This window comes from Oncorhynchus clarkii, chromosome 19 (assembly GCF_045791955.1).
Source record: "Oncorhynchus clarkii lewisi isolate Uvic-CL-2024 chromosome 19, UVic_Ocla_1.0, whole genome shotgun sequence".
Lineage (NCBI taxonomy): Eukaryota > Metazoa > Chordata > Actinopteri > Salmoniformes > Salmonidae > Oncorhynchus > Oncorhynchus clarkii.
Window position 1 is genome coordinate 57,420,015 of NC_092165.1, and position 15,709 is coordinate 57,435,723.

General features: G+C 44.7%; 1 protein-coding gene across 13 annotated transcripts in view; it reads right to left on the minus strand.

Moving 5' to 3' along the window:
- Positions 1-15,709, minus strand: part of LOC139375415 (EMAP like 1) — an 80,307-nt gene that overhangs the window by 52,554 nt on the left and 12,044 nt on the right. For 5 of the 13 annotated variants that reach the window (XR_011627792.1, XR_011627791.1, XM_071117184.1 and 2 more), the window contains exon 1: positions 9,228-9,943. The exons of 6 other annotated variants lie outside the window; for them this stretch is intronic. Coding sequence is in view for 4 of the 7 variants with exons in the window: in XM_071117184.1 (XP_070973285.1) it covers positions 9,228-9,294 (67 nt within the window). In the remaining 3 variants the exon portion in view is untranslated. Of the gene's footprint in view, positions 1-9,227; positions 9,944-15,709 lie in introns of those variants that run through there. 2 more of the 13 variants (XR_011627790.1, XM_071117179.1) reach the window with 1 other exon arrangement.

Genomic DNA, 15,709 nt, shown 5'->3' on the forward strand with positions numbered 1-15,709 from the left:
CACCTTAGCCAAATACATTTCAACTCTTTTTTTTCACAATTCCTGACATGTAATCCTTGTAAAAACATCCCTGTCTTAGGTCAGTTAGGATCAGAAATGTATTTCAGATTTGATTTCTTTCATCACATTCCCAGAGGGTCAGAAGTTTACATACACTCAATTAGTATTTGGTAGCATTGCCTTTAAATTTTTTTACTTGGATCAAACGTTTCGGGTAGCCTTCCACAAGCTTCCCACAATAAGTTGGGTGAATTTTGGCCCATTCCTCCTGACAGAACTGAGTCAGGTTTGTAGGCCTGCTTACTCACACATGCTTTTTCAGTTCGGCACACAAATATTCTATGGGATTGAGGTCAGGGCTTTGTGATGGCCACTCCAATACCTTGACTTTGTTGTCCTTAAGCCATTTTGCCACAACTTTGGAAGTATGCTTGGGGTCATCCGTCCATTTGGAAGACCCATTTGCGACCAAGCTTTAACTTCCTGACTGATGTCTTGAGATGTTGCTTCGATATAACCACATACTTTTCCTGCCTCATGATGCCATCTATTTTGTGAATCGCACCAGCCCCTCCTGCAGCAAAGCACCCCCACAACATGATGCTGCCACCCCCGTGCTTCACGGTTGGGATGGTGTTCTTCGGCTTGCAAGCCTCCCCCTTTTTTCTCCAAACATAATGATGGTCATTATGGCCAAATAATTATATTTTTGTTTTATCAGACCAGAGGACATTTCTCCAAAAAGTACAATCTTTGTCCCCATGTGCAGTTGCAAACTGTAGTCTGGCTTTTTTATGACGGTTTAGGAGCAGTGGCTTCTTCCTTGCTGAGCGGCCTTTCAGGTTATGTCGATATAGGACTCGTTTTACTGTGGATATAGATACTTCTGTACCTGTTTCCTCCAGCATCTTCACAAGGTCCTTTGCTGTGGTCCTGGGATTGAATTGCACGTTTCGCACCAAAGTACATTCATCTCTAGGTGACAGAACGCATCTCCTTCCTGAGCGGAATGACGGCTGCGTGGTCCCATGGTGTTTATACTTGCGTACTATTGTTTGTACAGATGAATGTGGTACCTTTAGGCATTTGGAAATTGCTCCCAAGGATGAACCAGACTTGTGGAGGTCTACAATTTAATTTCTGAGGTCTTGGGTGATTTATTTTGATTTTTCCATGATGTCAAGCAAAGAGGCACAGAGTTTGAAGGTAGACCTTGTAATACATCCACAGGTACACCTCCAATTGACTCAAATTATGTCAATTAGCCTATCTGAAGCTTCTAAAACCATGACATCATTTTCTGGAATTTTTAAAGTTTAACGGCACAGTCAAATTAGTGTGTGTAAACTTCTGACCCACTGGAATTGTGATACAGTGAATTATAAGTGGAATAATCTGTCTGTAAACAATTGTTGGAAAAATGACTTGTGTCATGCACAAAGTAGATGTCCTAACCGACTTGCCAAAACTATAGTTTGTTAACAAGAAATTTGTGGAGTGGTTGAAAAACAGGTTTTAATCACTCCAACCTAAGTGTATGTAAACTTTCGACTTCAACTGTATATTTAGCCCATGCCTGACACTGTTCTCTGTGTGTTCCATAGTTTAAAATATATATTTTTTTACCTTTATTTAACAAGGCAAGTCAGTTAAGAACAAATTCTAATTTTCAATGATGGCCTAGGAACAGTGGGTTAACTGCCTGTTCAGGGGTAGAACGACAGATTTGTACCTTGTCAGCTCGGGGGTTTGAGCTTGCAACCTTCCGGTTACTAGTCCAACGCTCTAACCACTAGGCTACCCTACCGCTCCACCCCGTGGGTTGATGACACTGTGTTCCATAGTTAATAAGGGTCGTTGTGGGTTGATGATACTGTGTTCCATAGTGAATAAGGGTCATCGTGGGTTGATGACAGTGTGTTCCATAGTGAATAAGGGTCATCGTGGGTTGATGACAGTGTGTTCCATAGTGAATAAGGGTCATCGTGGGTTGATGACACTGTGTTCCATAGTGAATAAGGGTCATCGTGGGTTGATGACACTGTGTTCCATAGTGAATAAGGGTTGTCGTGGGTTGATGACACTGTGTTCCATAGTGAATAAGCGTCATCGTGGGTTGATGACAGTGTGTTCCATAGTTAATAAGGGTCGCCGTGGGTTGATGACACTGTGTTCCATAGTGAATAAGGGTCATCGTGGGTTGATGACAGTGTGTTCAATAGTTAATAAGGGTCGCCGTGGGTTGATGACACTGTGTTCCATAGTGAATAAGGGTCGTCGTGGGTTGATGACACTGTGTTCCATAGTTAATAAGGGTCGTCGTAGGTTGATAACACTGTGGTCCATAGTGAATAAGGGTCGTCGTGGGTTGATGACACTGTGTTCCATAGTGAATAAGGGTCGTCGTGGGTTGATGACACTGTGTTCCATAGTGAATAAGGGTCGTCGTGGGTTGATGACAGTGTGTTCCATAGTTAATAAGGGTCGCCGTGGGTTGATGACACTGTGTTCCATAGTGAATAAGGGTCATCGTGGGTTGATGACAGTGTGTTCAATAGTTAATAAGGGTCGCCGTGGGTTGATGACACTGTGTTCCATAGTGAATAAGGGTCGTCGTGGGTTGATGACACTGTGTTCCATAGTTAATAAGGGTCGTCGTAGGTTGATAACACTGTGGTCCATAGTGAATAAGGGTCGTCGTGGGTTGATGACACTGTGTTCCATAGTGAATAAGGGTCGTCGTGGGTTGATGACACTGTGTTCCATAGTGAATAAGGGTCGTCGTGGGTTGATGACAGTGTGTTCCATAGTTAATAAGGGTCGCAGTGGGTTGATGACACTGTGTTCCATAGTGAATAAGGGTCGTCGTAGGTTGATGACACTGTGTTCCATAATTAATAAGGGTCGTCGTAGGTTGATGACACTGTGTTCCATAGTGAATAAGGGTCGTCGTGGGTTGATGACACTGTGTTCCATAGTGAATAAGGGTCGTCGTGGGTTGATGACACTGTGTTCCATAGTGAATAAGGGTCGTCGTGGGTTGATGACACTGTGTTCCATAGTGAATAAGGGTCGTCGTGGGTTGATGACACTGTGTTCCATAGTGAATAAGGGTCGTCGTAGGTTGATGACACTGTGGTCCATAGTGAATAAGGGTCGTCGTGGGTTGATGACACTGTGTTCCATAGTGAATAAGGGTCGTCGTGTGTTGATGACACTGTGTTCCATAGTGAATAAGGGTAGTCGTGGGTTGATGACACTGTGTTCCATAGTGAATAAGGGTCGTCATGGGTTGATGACACTGTGTTCCATAGTTAATAAGGGTCGTCGTGGGTTGATAACACTGTGTTCCATAGTGAATAAGGGTCATCGTGGGTCGATGGAAGAAAAGGCAGAATGCTACGACGAAAGGAAACTCATGGCCATGCTCTCTCTGTGTGTACTGTATGATACACAACATGAAATGACTTGCCCAACGGTTGATGAAACAGCTGTTAACTTGTCCAATGTATCTGTTTTACTGGACACTTACACATTGATGAATTATACTGTTATTACATTTCAATAACGCAGGCAAAGATCTGATGGATTGAATCAGAAAACATCTCACTTTTCCTTCCAGTCCCTACATGTATTCACGGTGCTGCTTCATACTACCATGAACCAAGCCCTTTCAGTGAGACTATTATCATCACACCGTGGATAAAGGTACAGGTAGCTGTGTTAATTTCATCATCAAATACAATGACCAAAATTGTCGTCAAAAACATATTTTTCTGGGGCAATTGACACAACTATATCTGACTAAACAAACCCAGAAATGAACTGTAACTAAACAAAATAGATTTTTCATTTATGTTGACTAAAACTGTGACTAAAATCTGGCTACGAAGTGGACTGGACAAGGGTTTTTGGAAAGATTCAGAGGTTTTCAGTGATAAGCACCATTAATATTAGCAGCACAGACGAGCAGGGCTGTTCTGTTAACAGGCAGTGGGAAGGATATGCCACACCCGTCACACACAGCCTACATCAGCTGGTGAGCTGCGGGGGACAAAGCAATGAGTGTGGGCAGACAGGCTTCGCTCTGGCTCCGCCTCTAATTATACACATCGGTGCAGGCGACTCTCTTGCTTCTCTGTAGCTAACCAGTCACCACCAGCCTTCTAGTTAGCTACTCTTTGCCTGGTTAAGAAACACAAGCCGCTTTACGAAATTATTAACAATAGCAGCATTAAGTTTAATAATAAAACGATTAGTCTAGCTCTGTTTTTCTCTCCCCAAGCATGGAAAAGTAGGCTGTCTTTTTAAATTGTAGTGTCACTCAACCCTCCCACTTTCTCCACTGCATTTCATAGACAGATTCTGTAACCAATGTAGCCAAGTCTCCTTCTTTTCCTCGGCTTAATTCTAGCCCTTACGGTTCAAAAGATATGACCTATAATACCATTGCTACTTTTTTTCTTCTTTCTATCGTGCAATTTTACATTCAGGAAGCATATCGCGGGCCGATCTAAAACTAGGCTACTTGGGGACCGAACCGTTAAACATTGGTTCAGGCTACACCTTGTTCTGTCATGTTACCTCATTAGCTAGCTATAGCTAACAACCTGGGGACGCGTTCAGCAGGACGCAATGTTTTGGAACGTTCAGATAGAAGAAACATGCCTCTCTGACATGACGAATAAGGAATAACGTCAGCTCTATTCAGGAAATTTCCATTTGCAACATTTGAGAATGTATTTCAACTGAACGTAGCCATGGTAACATTAACAGTAGCCTATATGCAAACATTTGGTGGCAACAGAACGAAAGGAAAAAGGATAGTAAACTATTTATTTCCACTACACTATATCTGACTGGGTAAATAACTTTATTCTGATTTAATGACTCAGACTTGAACACTTGGACCAGGTTTCGAGCACTGGGACTTGGACCAGCCATAGGAACTCATGACTCAACCATCGGAGACTCGGCCATCGAGCACAAGGGGACTTGGGACTCGAGATTTAGTGACTAGGAGTCACTAGACGTCACCGGGCGAAACAGTTATTAGCTCCCGTTCAAAGTCTTTAGCCCCAGTTCTACTTCTGGACATCAGTGTCTGGGGAACGGTGATAACAATGTTAATGATGGAGGTGCATCCCATAGTGACGGAGGTGCATCCCCTAGTGACGGAGGTGCATCCCATAGTGGCGGAGGTGCATCCCATAGTGACGGAGGTGCATCCCATAGTGACGGAGGTGCATCCCATAGTGATGGAGGTGCATCCCATAGTGACAGAGGTGCATCCCATAGTGACAGAGGTGCATCCCATAGTGACGGAGGTGCATCCCATAGTGACGGAGGTGCATCCCATAGTGACGGAGGTGCATCCCATAGTGATGGAGGTACATCCCATAGTGATGGAGGTGCATCCCATAGTGATGGAGGTGCACCATAGTGATGGAGGTGCATCCCATCGTGAAGGAGGTGCATCCCATAGTGATGGAGGTGCATCCCATAGTGATGGAGGTGCATCCCATAGTGATGGAGGTGCATCCCATAGTGATGGAGGTGCATCCCATAGTGATAGAGGTGCATCCCATAGTGATGGAGGTGCATCACATAGTGATGGAGGTGCATCCCATAGTGATGGAGGTGCATCCCATAGTGATGGAGGTACATCCCATAGTGATGGAGGTGCATCACATAGTGATGGAGGTGCATCCCATAGTGATGGAGGTGCATCCCATAGTGATGGAGGTGCATCCCATAGTGATGGAGGTACATCCCATAGTGATGGAGGTGCATCCCATAGTGATGGAGGTGCATCCCATAATGATGGAGGTGCATCCCATAGTGATGGAGGTGCATCCCATAGTGATGGAGGTGCACCATAGTGATGGAGGTGCACCATAGTGAGGGAGGTGCACCATAGCGATGGAGGTGCATCCCATAGTGATGGAGGTGCATCCCATAGTGATGGAGGTACATCCCATAGTGATGGAGGTGCATCCCATAATGATGGAGGTGCATCCCATAGTGATGGAGGTACATCCCATAGTGATGGAGGTGCATCCCATAGTGATGGAGGTGCACCATAGTGAGGGAGGTGCACCATAGTGATGGAGGTGCACCATAGTGATGGAGGTACATCCCATAGTGATGGAGGTGCATCCCATAGTGATGGAGGTGCATCCCATGGTGACAGAGGTGCATCCCATAGTGATGGAGGTGCATCCCATAGTGATGGAGGTGCACCATAGTGATGGAGGTGCATCCCATAGTGATGGAGGTACATCCCATACCACTTTGCCAATACTTTTGCTCCACTGCTTCTCTCTCTCTCAAATGAAAGGGCATTTAGTTGACTAAAATGGCCCACTGCTTTCGTCATTTTGAAAATGACTAGATCAAATCCTTATTCAAAAGACAAAAATGTGACTAAGACTTAATATTTTTGTCAAAACTACTAAGACTAGACTACATTTTTTTTAAAGAGCGCCAAAATTAGCACTGCTAGGTAGCGTACATTGTTTTATAAAAGCAGATGATTCATACATCACATGCCGATCAGACGGTTGCCATTACATAGGTAGTATCATTTCTGAACTGGCAACAGTGAGGGCAGCTACAGCCACTCAGCAGCAACACAAGTCTACAGCTTCAGACAAGACACTCCACAGACCTGAGGAGCAGAGCAGTTTATGGCTTCGTATTGTACAACAGAAGCGACATCGCAGAACATTAGCCGTGAACTCATCTCCGCAGAGGAGGAAAATAAGGGCGGTTAAATTAGGACATCCTGTTGGTGCCTTAACAGCCCAAACAGGTTTCTTCAACCCGACCTGCCCTCTACCTTCTGTCTATCTGTTTTTGTTGGTTTGTTGCTAACCCTAATCCCGTTGCATGTGCTTGCATTAATGGCTTTACATAAACCAAAAGGGGGGAGGGAACTGTGCCGCTCTGTTGGTGTGCCAAGTACAGATCTCTTGGCGACATTGGTGACGATGTGGGTAGTGCCAGCACTGCAGGCCCTAGAGGAGATGGGATGTAGGGCAGTGACAAGGATGTCTGGTGAAATCTGAAGGAACGTCCATCTTGTTGCCAGGGAAAGACAGCGAATTCTCTGGATTTACCAGTTTGTTTTCTATTGGCTGATCATTCATAACACCACTAAGTGAATACGACCAGCTCATCCACTGTCAGTATTAAGTCAGACACCAAGGGATAGTAACAGCAACAACAACAACAACAACAAAACATCTTTAATCCATCTTCATTAAAGGCATTCCTGAGGTGTGGAGGATACATTTGATTTGATTTGATACATTCAATACTGTAGATCGTCTTCTAGAAATACAGTTCCCTGATAATTGGACTACTGCACTACTAATGGGGCTAATTTCCCTTAGCAGCCCATCTCCTCAGGACAAAAGCGTACTTTTGTAGTTTGCCGAGTCGCTGACCCAGTCCCCCTGCCATTATTCTGGTTGGCTGATCACTAACACATGAAGCGTTCAAGAACAAAATGACATCACTTTTACAGGCAGTTCCACAGCTGGCCAGCGCACCATTAGGTGATCTCAGAGCCTCCAGACTACACACTTACCCAATGAGTGTGTAGTTGGAACAATGAGGCCCTCTCGCCTGATATGAACCAAGCCCCCCAGTCAGTATGACAGTCTCAGTGAGAGAACATTGGAAAATCCCTGGCAACAGATTCACAACAGCTTGGCATGTTTGGTCTTCTGGCTTGTAAGAGGGAACAGGACTTTCTGAAGTAATTACCAACTGCGTAAGGCAGTGTTTTGAAGAGCACGCAAGCTTTTCACTTACACAGCAGTGTCATGACCCACTACAAAATTAGAAAATGACAACCACGTCAGACTAGGGTGTGGTTCTGTGCCAATTGGTAGACTTGAGATCATTCAAAACCCAGATACTTTAGTCAATATTTTTTGTGTTTGACAACACCGTTATAGATGATTTTGACTTGACTCTTGTACTTATTTGACCCAATACTTCTGTATGTGTGTTAATTATTAAACACCCATTAGTAACAGCAAGTAAACAGTATGTCACATTGCAGTAACTTTTCTCCTTTCAGTCAGATTACAGGATCATTATTAACAGTGTAAAAGGTCAACGTCATCTTCGGAGGAGGAAGCTTTACTTCTGTTGATCCAGCTTGACACCTGTTTTTCAGGTTACCCAGCATGCCTGAGTTACTCTTTGGCATGATCAAGTCCTGCACACCACACAGCACACTATCAGTATAATTTCCCAACAATGGTAATTCAGTTCTATAATGTCAACCTTCTATAACTCATTAACCAACCACATCCTTAGATGAGGTTTGAGTATTCTGATTATTTTGCTCCAGGGTTCAGATCTAGGATCAGTTTCCCAACCAAATCCTAACCTTAGCCATTAGTGGGCGAAATGCAAAATTAAAACAAGACCAGCGTCTAGAGGCAATCTACTCCCTTTGGCTCAGCAGAGCTCTAAGTAAGTATGTCAGACAGTGTCTCCTGTATCTGGGCAGATGTCAGGCTGTGTTGATAAGAGAGATTGATTGGTTGTGACAAAGTGATGTGTCATGCACCTTCACACACTCTACTAATAACCTGCAACCCCAATTCCACTTCCTGTCTCCAGCCATCATCACACTTGAACTGTCCAGTATACGAGCTGATGACAATCAGCACATCACAATGCTTTATAAGAACACAAGAGCCACAGACCAAACTGAAATGGAAACCAGCGGTGTAAGATCAGACATTTGTTTATATCCCTTATCCTTTTCCTCATCCATATGTTTAGCTTTTTATCCCTGTCGGTTGACATTTTTGCAGAGGGTGTTGACAATCCTTCGACCCAGATTCTTGGCAGAAACATTTCCTCAGAAGGTTTTGAATGATATATATATTTTTTTTTACGTCTCTGCATGGTTAAACTCTAAATTGTAATATTGTTCCAAGCTATGTCTGAATTTGGTCTATGTTATAGCCTACAATCCCATCTATGTCTTCCACACAAGACATCTTCTTCTCAGCACCAAGGATAAACACTCTCTTTCGTCGAAGCCTAAAGTGAAGTTGGAGCTCTATTAATAGCCTCACGGCTGCAATAACAGCCCTGCCGGCAGGGGCTGCCTCTTCGGGGTTAAGTTTAAACAGGCAGTGGTGACATCTCATGTTAAACACACAGACAGATTGTTGAACAGAAGGAGGTTAGTTTACCGTTACAGAACTGCAGCAGCGAAGAGGTGTCATAGAGGCTGCTGTAGCTGGAGAACCCGTCCTCCATTCTGGACTTCCACCGTGCTCCTCCACTCCCTCCTCTCTTGTTCCCTCTCTCTCCTCCCGTTACTTTCGGTTGCTTTCTACCACCGAGGCTCTTCCTCTATTCAACATCCAGTTTTCCCGGGTCAGGCTACCCGTGTCAGTTAACATGGCAGCCCATTCACTATGATTATGTCACGTGAACTCAGACCCTCCTTTTCTTTGAATGGTCCTGAGGACAAACTCCAAAAGATTAGAGGGTGAACGTCCGGGAGAAGTTCAAAACACAGGTTCTTGCTCCTCTTCTCCTCTTCTCCTCTCTCCTCTTCTCCTCTCTCCAGTTGCAGCTGTGTGGCGTTAAACCGTGTGCTGATCTCAACAAGAAAAACAGATTTGAGAGGCTTGAGCTGTAAGTGGAGCTCTGGCAGCAGAGACTGTGTGTGTGTGTGTGTGTGTGTGTGTGTGTGTGTGTGTGTGTGTGTGTGTGTGTGTGTGTGTGTGTGTGTGTGTGTGTGTGTGTGTGTGTGTGAGAGAGCGCGAGAGCGAGAAACTGTGTGTGTGTGTGTGTGTGTGTGTGAGAGCGAGAGAGAGAGAGTGTGTGTGTGTGTGTGTGTGAGAGAGAGAGAGAGAGAGAGAGTGTGTGTTTGTGCGTGTGAGTGTTTGGATAATGCCTTGGACAGAGTTCCCCGGCCCGGCCTTTCACTGACTGTGGACGAGTGAGAGCAGAGGGGGTTGGGCCTCTTTCAAAACACAGATCCTCCCTCTTGCCTAGAGAGGACACAGAGAGTGAGCGAGAGAGAGTGAGCGAGAGATAGAGAGCAAGAGAGAGAGAGAGCGAGAGAGAGAGAGAGAAAGGAGAGAGAGAGAAGGGAGAGAGAGAGAGAGAGAGAGAGAGAGAGAAAGGAGAGAGAGAGAGAGACAGAGAGAGAGAGAGAGAGAGAAAGGAGAGTGAGAGAGAGAGAGAAAGGAGAGGGAGGGAGGGAGAGAGTGAGAGAGTAAGGTGAGAGAGTGAGTGAGAGAGAGGGAGAGAGAGAAAGGAGAGTGAGAGAGAGAGGAGAAAGAGAAAGGAGAGTGAGACAGCCTATGATCACCAGAAAGGAAGGGAATAAAGGGAAACAAGGAAGAAGCTAGGTGGCAGCTAGTAGAAGGAAATGAGATATAGTAAGTGAGTTGCTGTGTTATTTTTCAGCTCTTCTAGCCTGCTGTTAGAAACCTTCCTGTCAGAATAATAATCCCAAAAGAGTCAATGATACGAGAGAAACTGAATGGATATTAATAAATATAGAGTAAAGCTCTTTCTCGGTTTCAAAGAGAAGAATCCAAGCAAAGAGAAGAATCCAAGCGAAGAGAAGAATCCAAGCGAAGAGAGGAATCCATAGGAAGAAAAGAATCCAAGCGAAGAGAGGGATCCAAGAGAAGAGATGGATCCAAGAGACGAGAGGAATCCAAGAGAAGAAAATAATCCAAGCGAAGAGAGGGATCCAAGAGAAGAGAGGGATCCAAGAGAAGAGAAGAATCCAAGAGAAGAGAGGGATCCAAGAGAAGAGAGGGATCCAAGAGAAGAGAAGAATCCAAGAGAAGAGAGGGATCCAAGAGAAGAGAGGAATCCAAGAGAAGAGAGGAATCCAAGAGAAGAGAAGAATCCAAGAGAAGAGAGGGATCCAAGAGAAGAGAGGGATCCAAGAGAAGAGAAGAATCCAAGAGAAGAGAAGAATCCAAGAGAAGTGAGGGATCCGTCCATTCAGGAGAAAAAGACCAGAAACAGATGGAAGTGTAACACAGAGAAGAGATGGAGAATCGCTGAGACTAGCAAAGAATAGGGACTTCTATTGTAGAAGAGTGTCCCGGTCTACCGGTCAGAGTTCAACGGGTAGATAGAAATAGATGACAAGCGGAACAAGGAATCACATCCGGTCTATTTGTGACATTCCTATCTGCAACGTTCCACAATATTTGGCTCTGGAGGCAGACTGGGTCAGAGAGGGATTTGGATCACAAAGTCACAAAACAATGTGAAGTCACATCTTCCCACTCCATTTTCCCAAGAAGCTAAACAAGAAGGTGGTTGAATACAATCAGCATTGTTATTATCAGCCTTCTCTGTCTTTTAAAAGCAGACAGTGTATTCATCAAAGAAGATGTAGAGGTGGAGAGAAAGAAGCGAGGGAGGGAGGGAGGGGGGATGGAAACTGCCTCATTTTGACTGGGGATTTTCTGCAGCCGTCAAAGAAGAGATAGGGGAGGATGAGAAGGAGGGAAAGGGAGGGAGGGAAGGAGGAGAGAGAGGGAGGGAGGGAGGGAAGGAGAAAAACTGTCTCTACATTTTAACCTGGGGCTCCTGACTGCAGCCGTCACGGGGGAAAACCTCTTTCAATTATTCATGCACCTGGCGTGGGATGGAAAGAAAAATATATACATAAAGATGACTGTGACCTATATTTACTTCTCAAACACTCCTCGCACTGTTCTGACTGATGATAGGAAACAGGGCCAAAAACATGGATGCAAGAAGAGACAGATTTCAGATCTGTTTCAACCTGGACTGCTTTGTCTCGGAGCACGTTAGCGATTTGTTAGGGGCTTTTCTACTGACCCTAGAACAGACCGGGGCTAGGTATCTCTGGTGGATACTGCTGGTGGAGCGTTCTCTTCTATTTCCCCTCAAGGGATTGCACTGTGCACTCTGTTCTGTTCCACCTAGCTAGTCTACTACACAACAGGATGAAGCCCCTCTTAAGAATTCTATTTTTTGGCAACCTACAGGAGCGAACAAGGCTCCCCTGTGTAGAGTTTGTATATCAAGGATGTTGGAGACACTACTGGATCTGTCTGTATCACAAACGTTGTTGCCTTCACTCGGCCATGTTTTTCCTTCTGCATCACAATGTGAATGATGGCCCTTTTGAAAGATGTTTATCTGTCTGTTCAAGTTCATATTGATCTGTTTTTCTCCTGGCATAGTGGTATGTCATACAAATTTACACACACACAACAACGAACACGAATGTAGACATATGCCGATGTATAAAACAAAGTGGTGCGTATTTCCTTTAGATGTCCTCAACTGAAAATCACAATATTGTCTGAGGAAAGCATTACTGTGGCTAAATTAGAATCCAGTCAGATTAGAGTGTATATTCTATTGTAGCTCCCCAAGTCTTTATGAGGGCAGTTCTAGATTAGGGAAGGAGAGGGTGAGGTAATACAATGGTTGGGTGAGGGGAAGTGAGGCAGGGTTATCCCGCGGGTGGCACCTGGAGGAGGGATCTACTCCCCCTCACCCCATCCCCACCGCCCCCCCGCCCTGTCCCCTCATCCTGCCCCACGCCCTGTCCCCCCACCCCAACCCCTCACACACCCTGCCTACCCCCACAGCTTTGGAGCAGTATTAGACAGGGCCTGCCAGTCTGCCAGTGGGCCAGGATTAAAGCCACAATCAAAGGTAGATGGCTGTCCGAGAGGATTAATCCCTTTCTCTATGATGTACCTACCATCTGCCTGGAGGCTGATGATCCCAATGTGTTTTTACTAGGGTGCGTCCCAAAACTAAGTCCCCCTAGCCTTAGTCAAACATTGGAGTCAACCTCAATTTGTCCCGTTTGGAGAGATCTGAGGGCACCCAATATGCTCTAAATGGATCGCAGCCAAAACGTCTGTCTTTGTGTAAAGGTTTTTCACCAAGTGTTCCGGTGTTACTGGGGTGTGTCACACAAATTGCCTAATAGTCAATTATTTGGCCAACCCTAGCCTAGGCTAGGTCAACCCCAATGTGTCTAGTGGAGATCTGAGGACACAAATTAAAACAGGAACCAAAATGGTTTTAGTCTGTCTGATGGGCTGAGAGAGAGCCAGAGTAATGAGGGTCAAGGTTCATGAAGGGGTAATCAGCGGTCTGGGCAGCACACTGTCAGAGCCTCAGACTGAAGCTCTATTCCATCTCACACTGGCTCATCTGGCTGTGAGAGCCGGATAGTGTGAACATAATAAGACTGGTGACAGCAGGTCATCACCTCCTTTCCTACTAATGTTCCCATCTGTGGAAGGGAGAGTGGAAATAGCAGTGGAGTGAGTGTGTGTGTGTGTGTGTGTGTGTGTGTGTGTGTGTGTGTGTGTGTGTGTGTGTGTGTGTGTGTGTGTGTGTGTGTGTGTGTGTGTGTGTGTGTGTGTGTGTGTGTAAGCGTGTGTAAGCGTGTGTGTGCGTGTGTGTGTGTGTTCCTCCTGTGTTCAGACCTCTACTAAATGCAGTCTCTTTCTGACATGACAACCTGAGCCTGCCTGACTCTCACCACCACTGGCTCTTAGCTAACGTCGTCACAGGAAAGCCCTGTTTGCAGTATGTCTCACCAAGCAACAGAAACTGTCCATACAAGTAAAATCATCACTTTTTGTGCGGAATATCATCAGGAATAATATCTTGACCTATAAACCCAGAAGCTACACTATGTGGTGGACTGTTCATGTTCATCAGCAGTACAGTCACTCATGTGTTGGGTTCATCCATCCACAAATCAATATTTCAGTTGTAAAAAAAACTATATTGTACAATGTCCTTATTCCTTCCTCAATATAATAGGATAGGTGTGAAACTGTCACACAACATAACCAGCCAGCATCATAACCAGCCAGCATCATAACCAGCCAGTATCATAACATAACCAGCCAGTATCATAACATAACCAGCCAGTATCATAACCAGCCAGTATCATAACCAGCCAGTATCATAACCAGCCAGTATCATAACATAACCAGCCAGTATCATAACCAGCCAGTATCATAACATAACCAGCCAGTATCATAACATAACCAGCCAGTATCATAACCAGCCAGTATCATAACCAGCCAGTATCATAACCAGCCAGTATCATAACATAACCAGCCAGTATCATAACATAACCAGCCAGTATCCTAACATAACCAGCCAGCATCATAACATAACCAGCCAGTATCATAACATAACCAGCCAGTATCATAACCAGCCAGTATCATAACATAACCAGCCAGTATCACAACCAGCCAGTTTCATAACATGATCAGCCAGTTTCATAACATAACTAGCCAGTATCATAACCTGACCAGCCAGCATCATAACATGACCAGCCAGTATCATAACTAGCGAGTATCATAACCAGCCAGTATCATAACCAGCCAGTATCATAATATAACCAGGCAGTATCATAACATAACCAGCAAGTATCATAACATAACCAGCCAGGATCATAACCAGCCAGCATCATAACCAGCCAGCATCATAACCAGCCAGCATCATAACCAGCCAGGAAATTGATCAGCCAGTATCATAACACGATCAGCCAGTGTTGTAACATGATCAGCCAGCATCATAACATGATCAGCCAGCATCATAACATGATCAGCCAGTATCCTAACATGATTAGCCAGCATCATAACACGATCAGCCAGTGTTGTAACATGATCAGCCAGCATCATAACATGATCAGCCAGCATCATAACATGATCAGCCAGTATCCTAACATGATCAGCCAGCATCATAACATGATCAGCCAGCATCATAACATGATCAGCCAGTGTCATAACATAACCAACCAGTATCATGACATAACCAGCCAGTTTCATAACATGATCAGCCAGCATCATAACATGATCAGCCAGTATCCTAACATGATCAGCCAGCATCATAACATGATCAGCCAGTATCATAACATGATCAGCCAGTTTCATAACATGATCAGCCAGCATCATAACATGACCAGCCAGTATCATAACATGATCAGCCAGCATCATAACACGATCAGCCAGTATCCTAACATGATCAGCCAGCATCATAACATGATCAGCCAGCATCATAACATGATCCGCCAGTATCATAAAATAACCAGCCAGTATCATAACATAACCAGCCAGTATCATAACATAACCAGCTAGTATCATAACATGACCAGCCAGTATCAATAGATAACCAGCCAGTATCATAACATAACCAGCCAGTATCACCACCAACCAGTATCTTAAAATCACCAGCCAGTATCGTAACATAACCAGCCAGTATCTTAACATGACCAGCCAGCATCATAACCTGATCAGCCAGCATCATAACATGATCAGCCAGCATCATAACATGATCAGCCAGTATCATAGCATGATCAGCCAGTATCATAACCAGCCAGTATCATAACCTGATCTGCCAGTATCATAACATAACCAGCCAGTATCATAACCAGCCAGTACCATAACCAGCCAGTATCATTACATAACCAGCCAGTATCATAACATAACCAGCCAGTATCATAACATAACCAGCCGGTATCATAACCAGCCAGTATCATAACCTGACCAGCCAGTATCAATACATAACCAGCCAGTATCATAACATAACCAGCCAGTATCATAACATAACCAGCCAGGATCATAACCAGCCAGTATCATAACATAACCAGCCAGTATCATAATATAAGCAGGCAGTA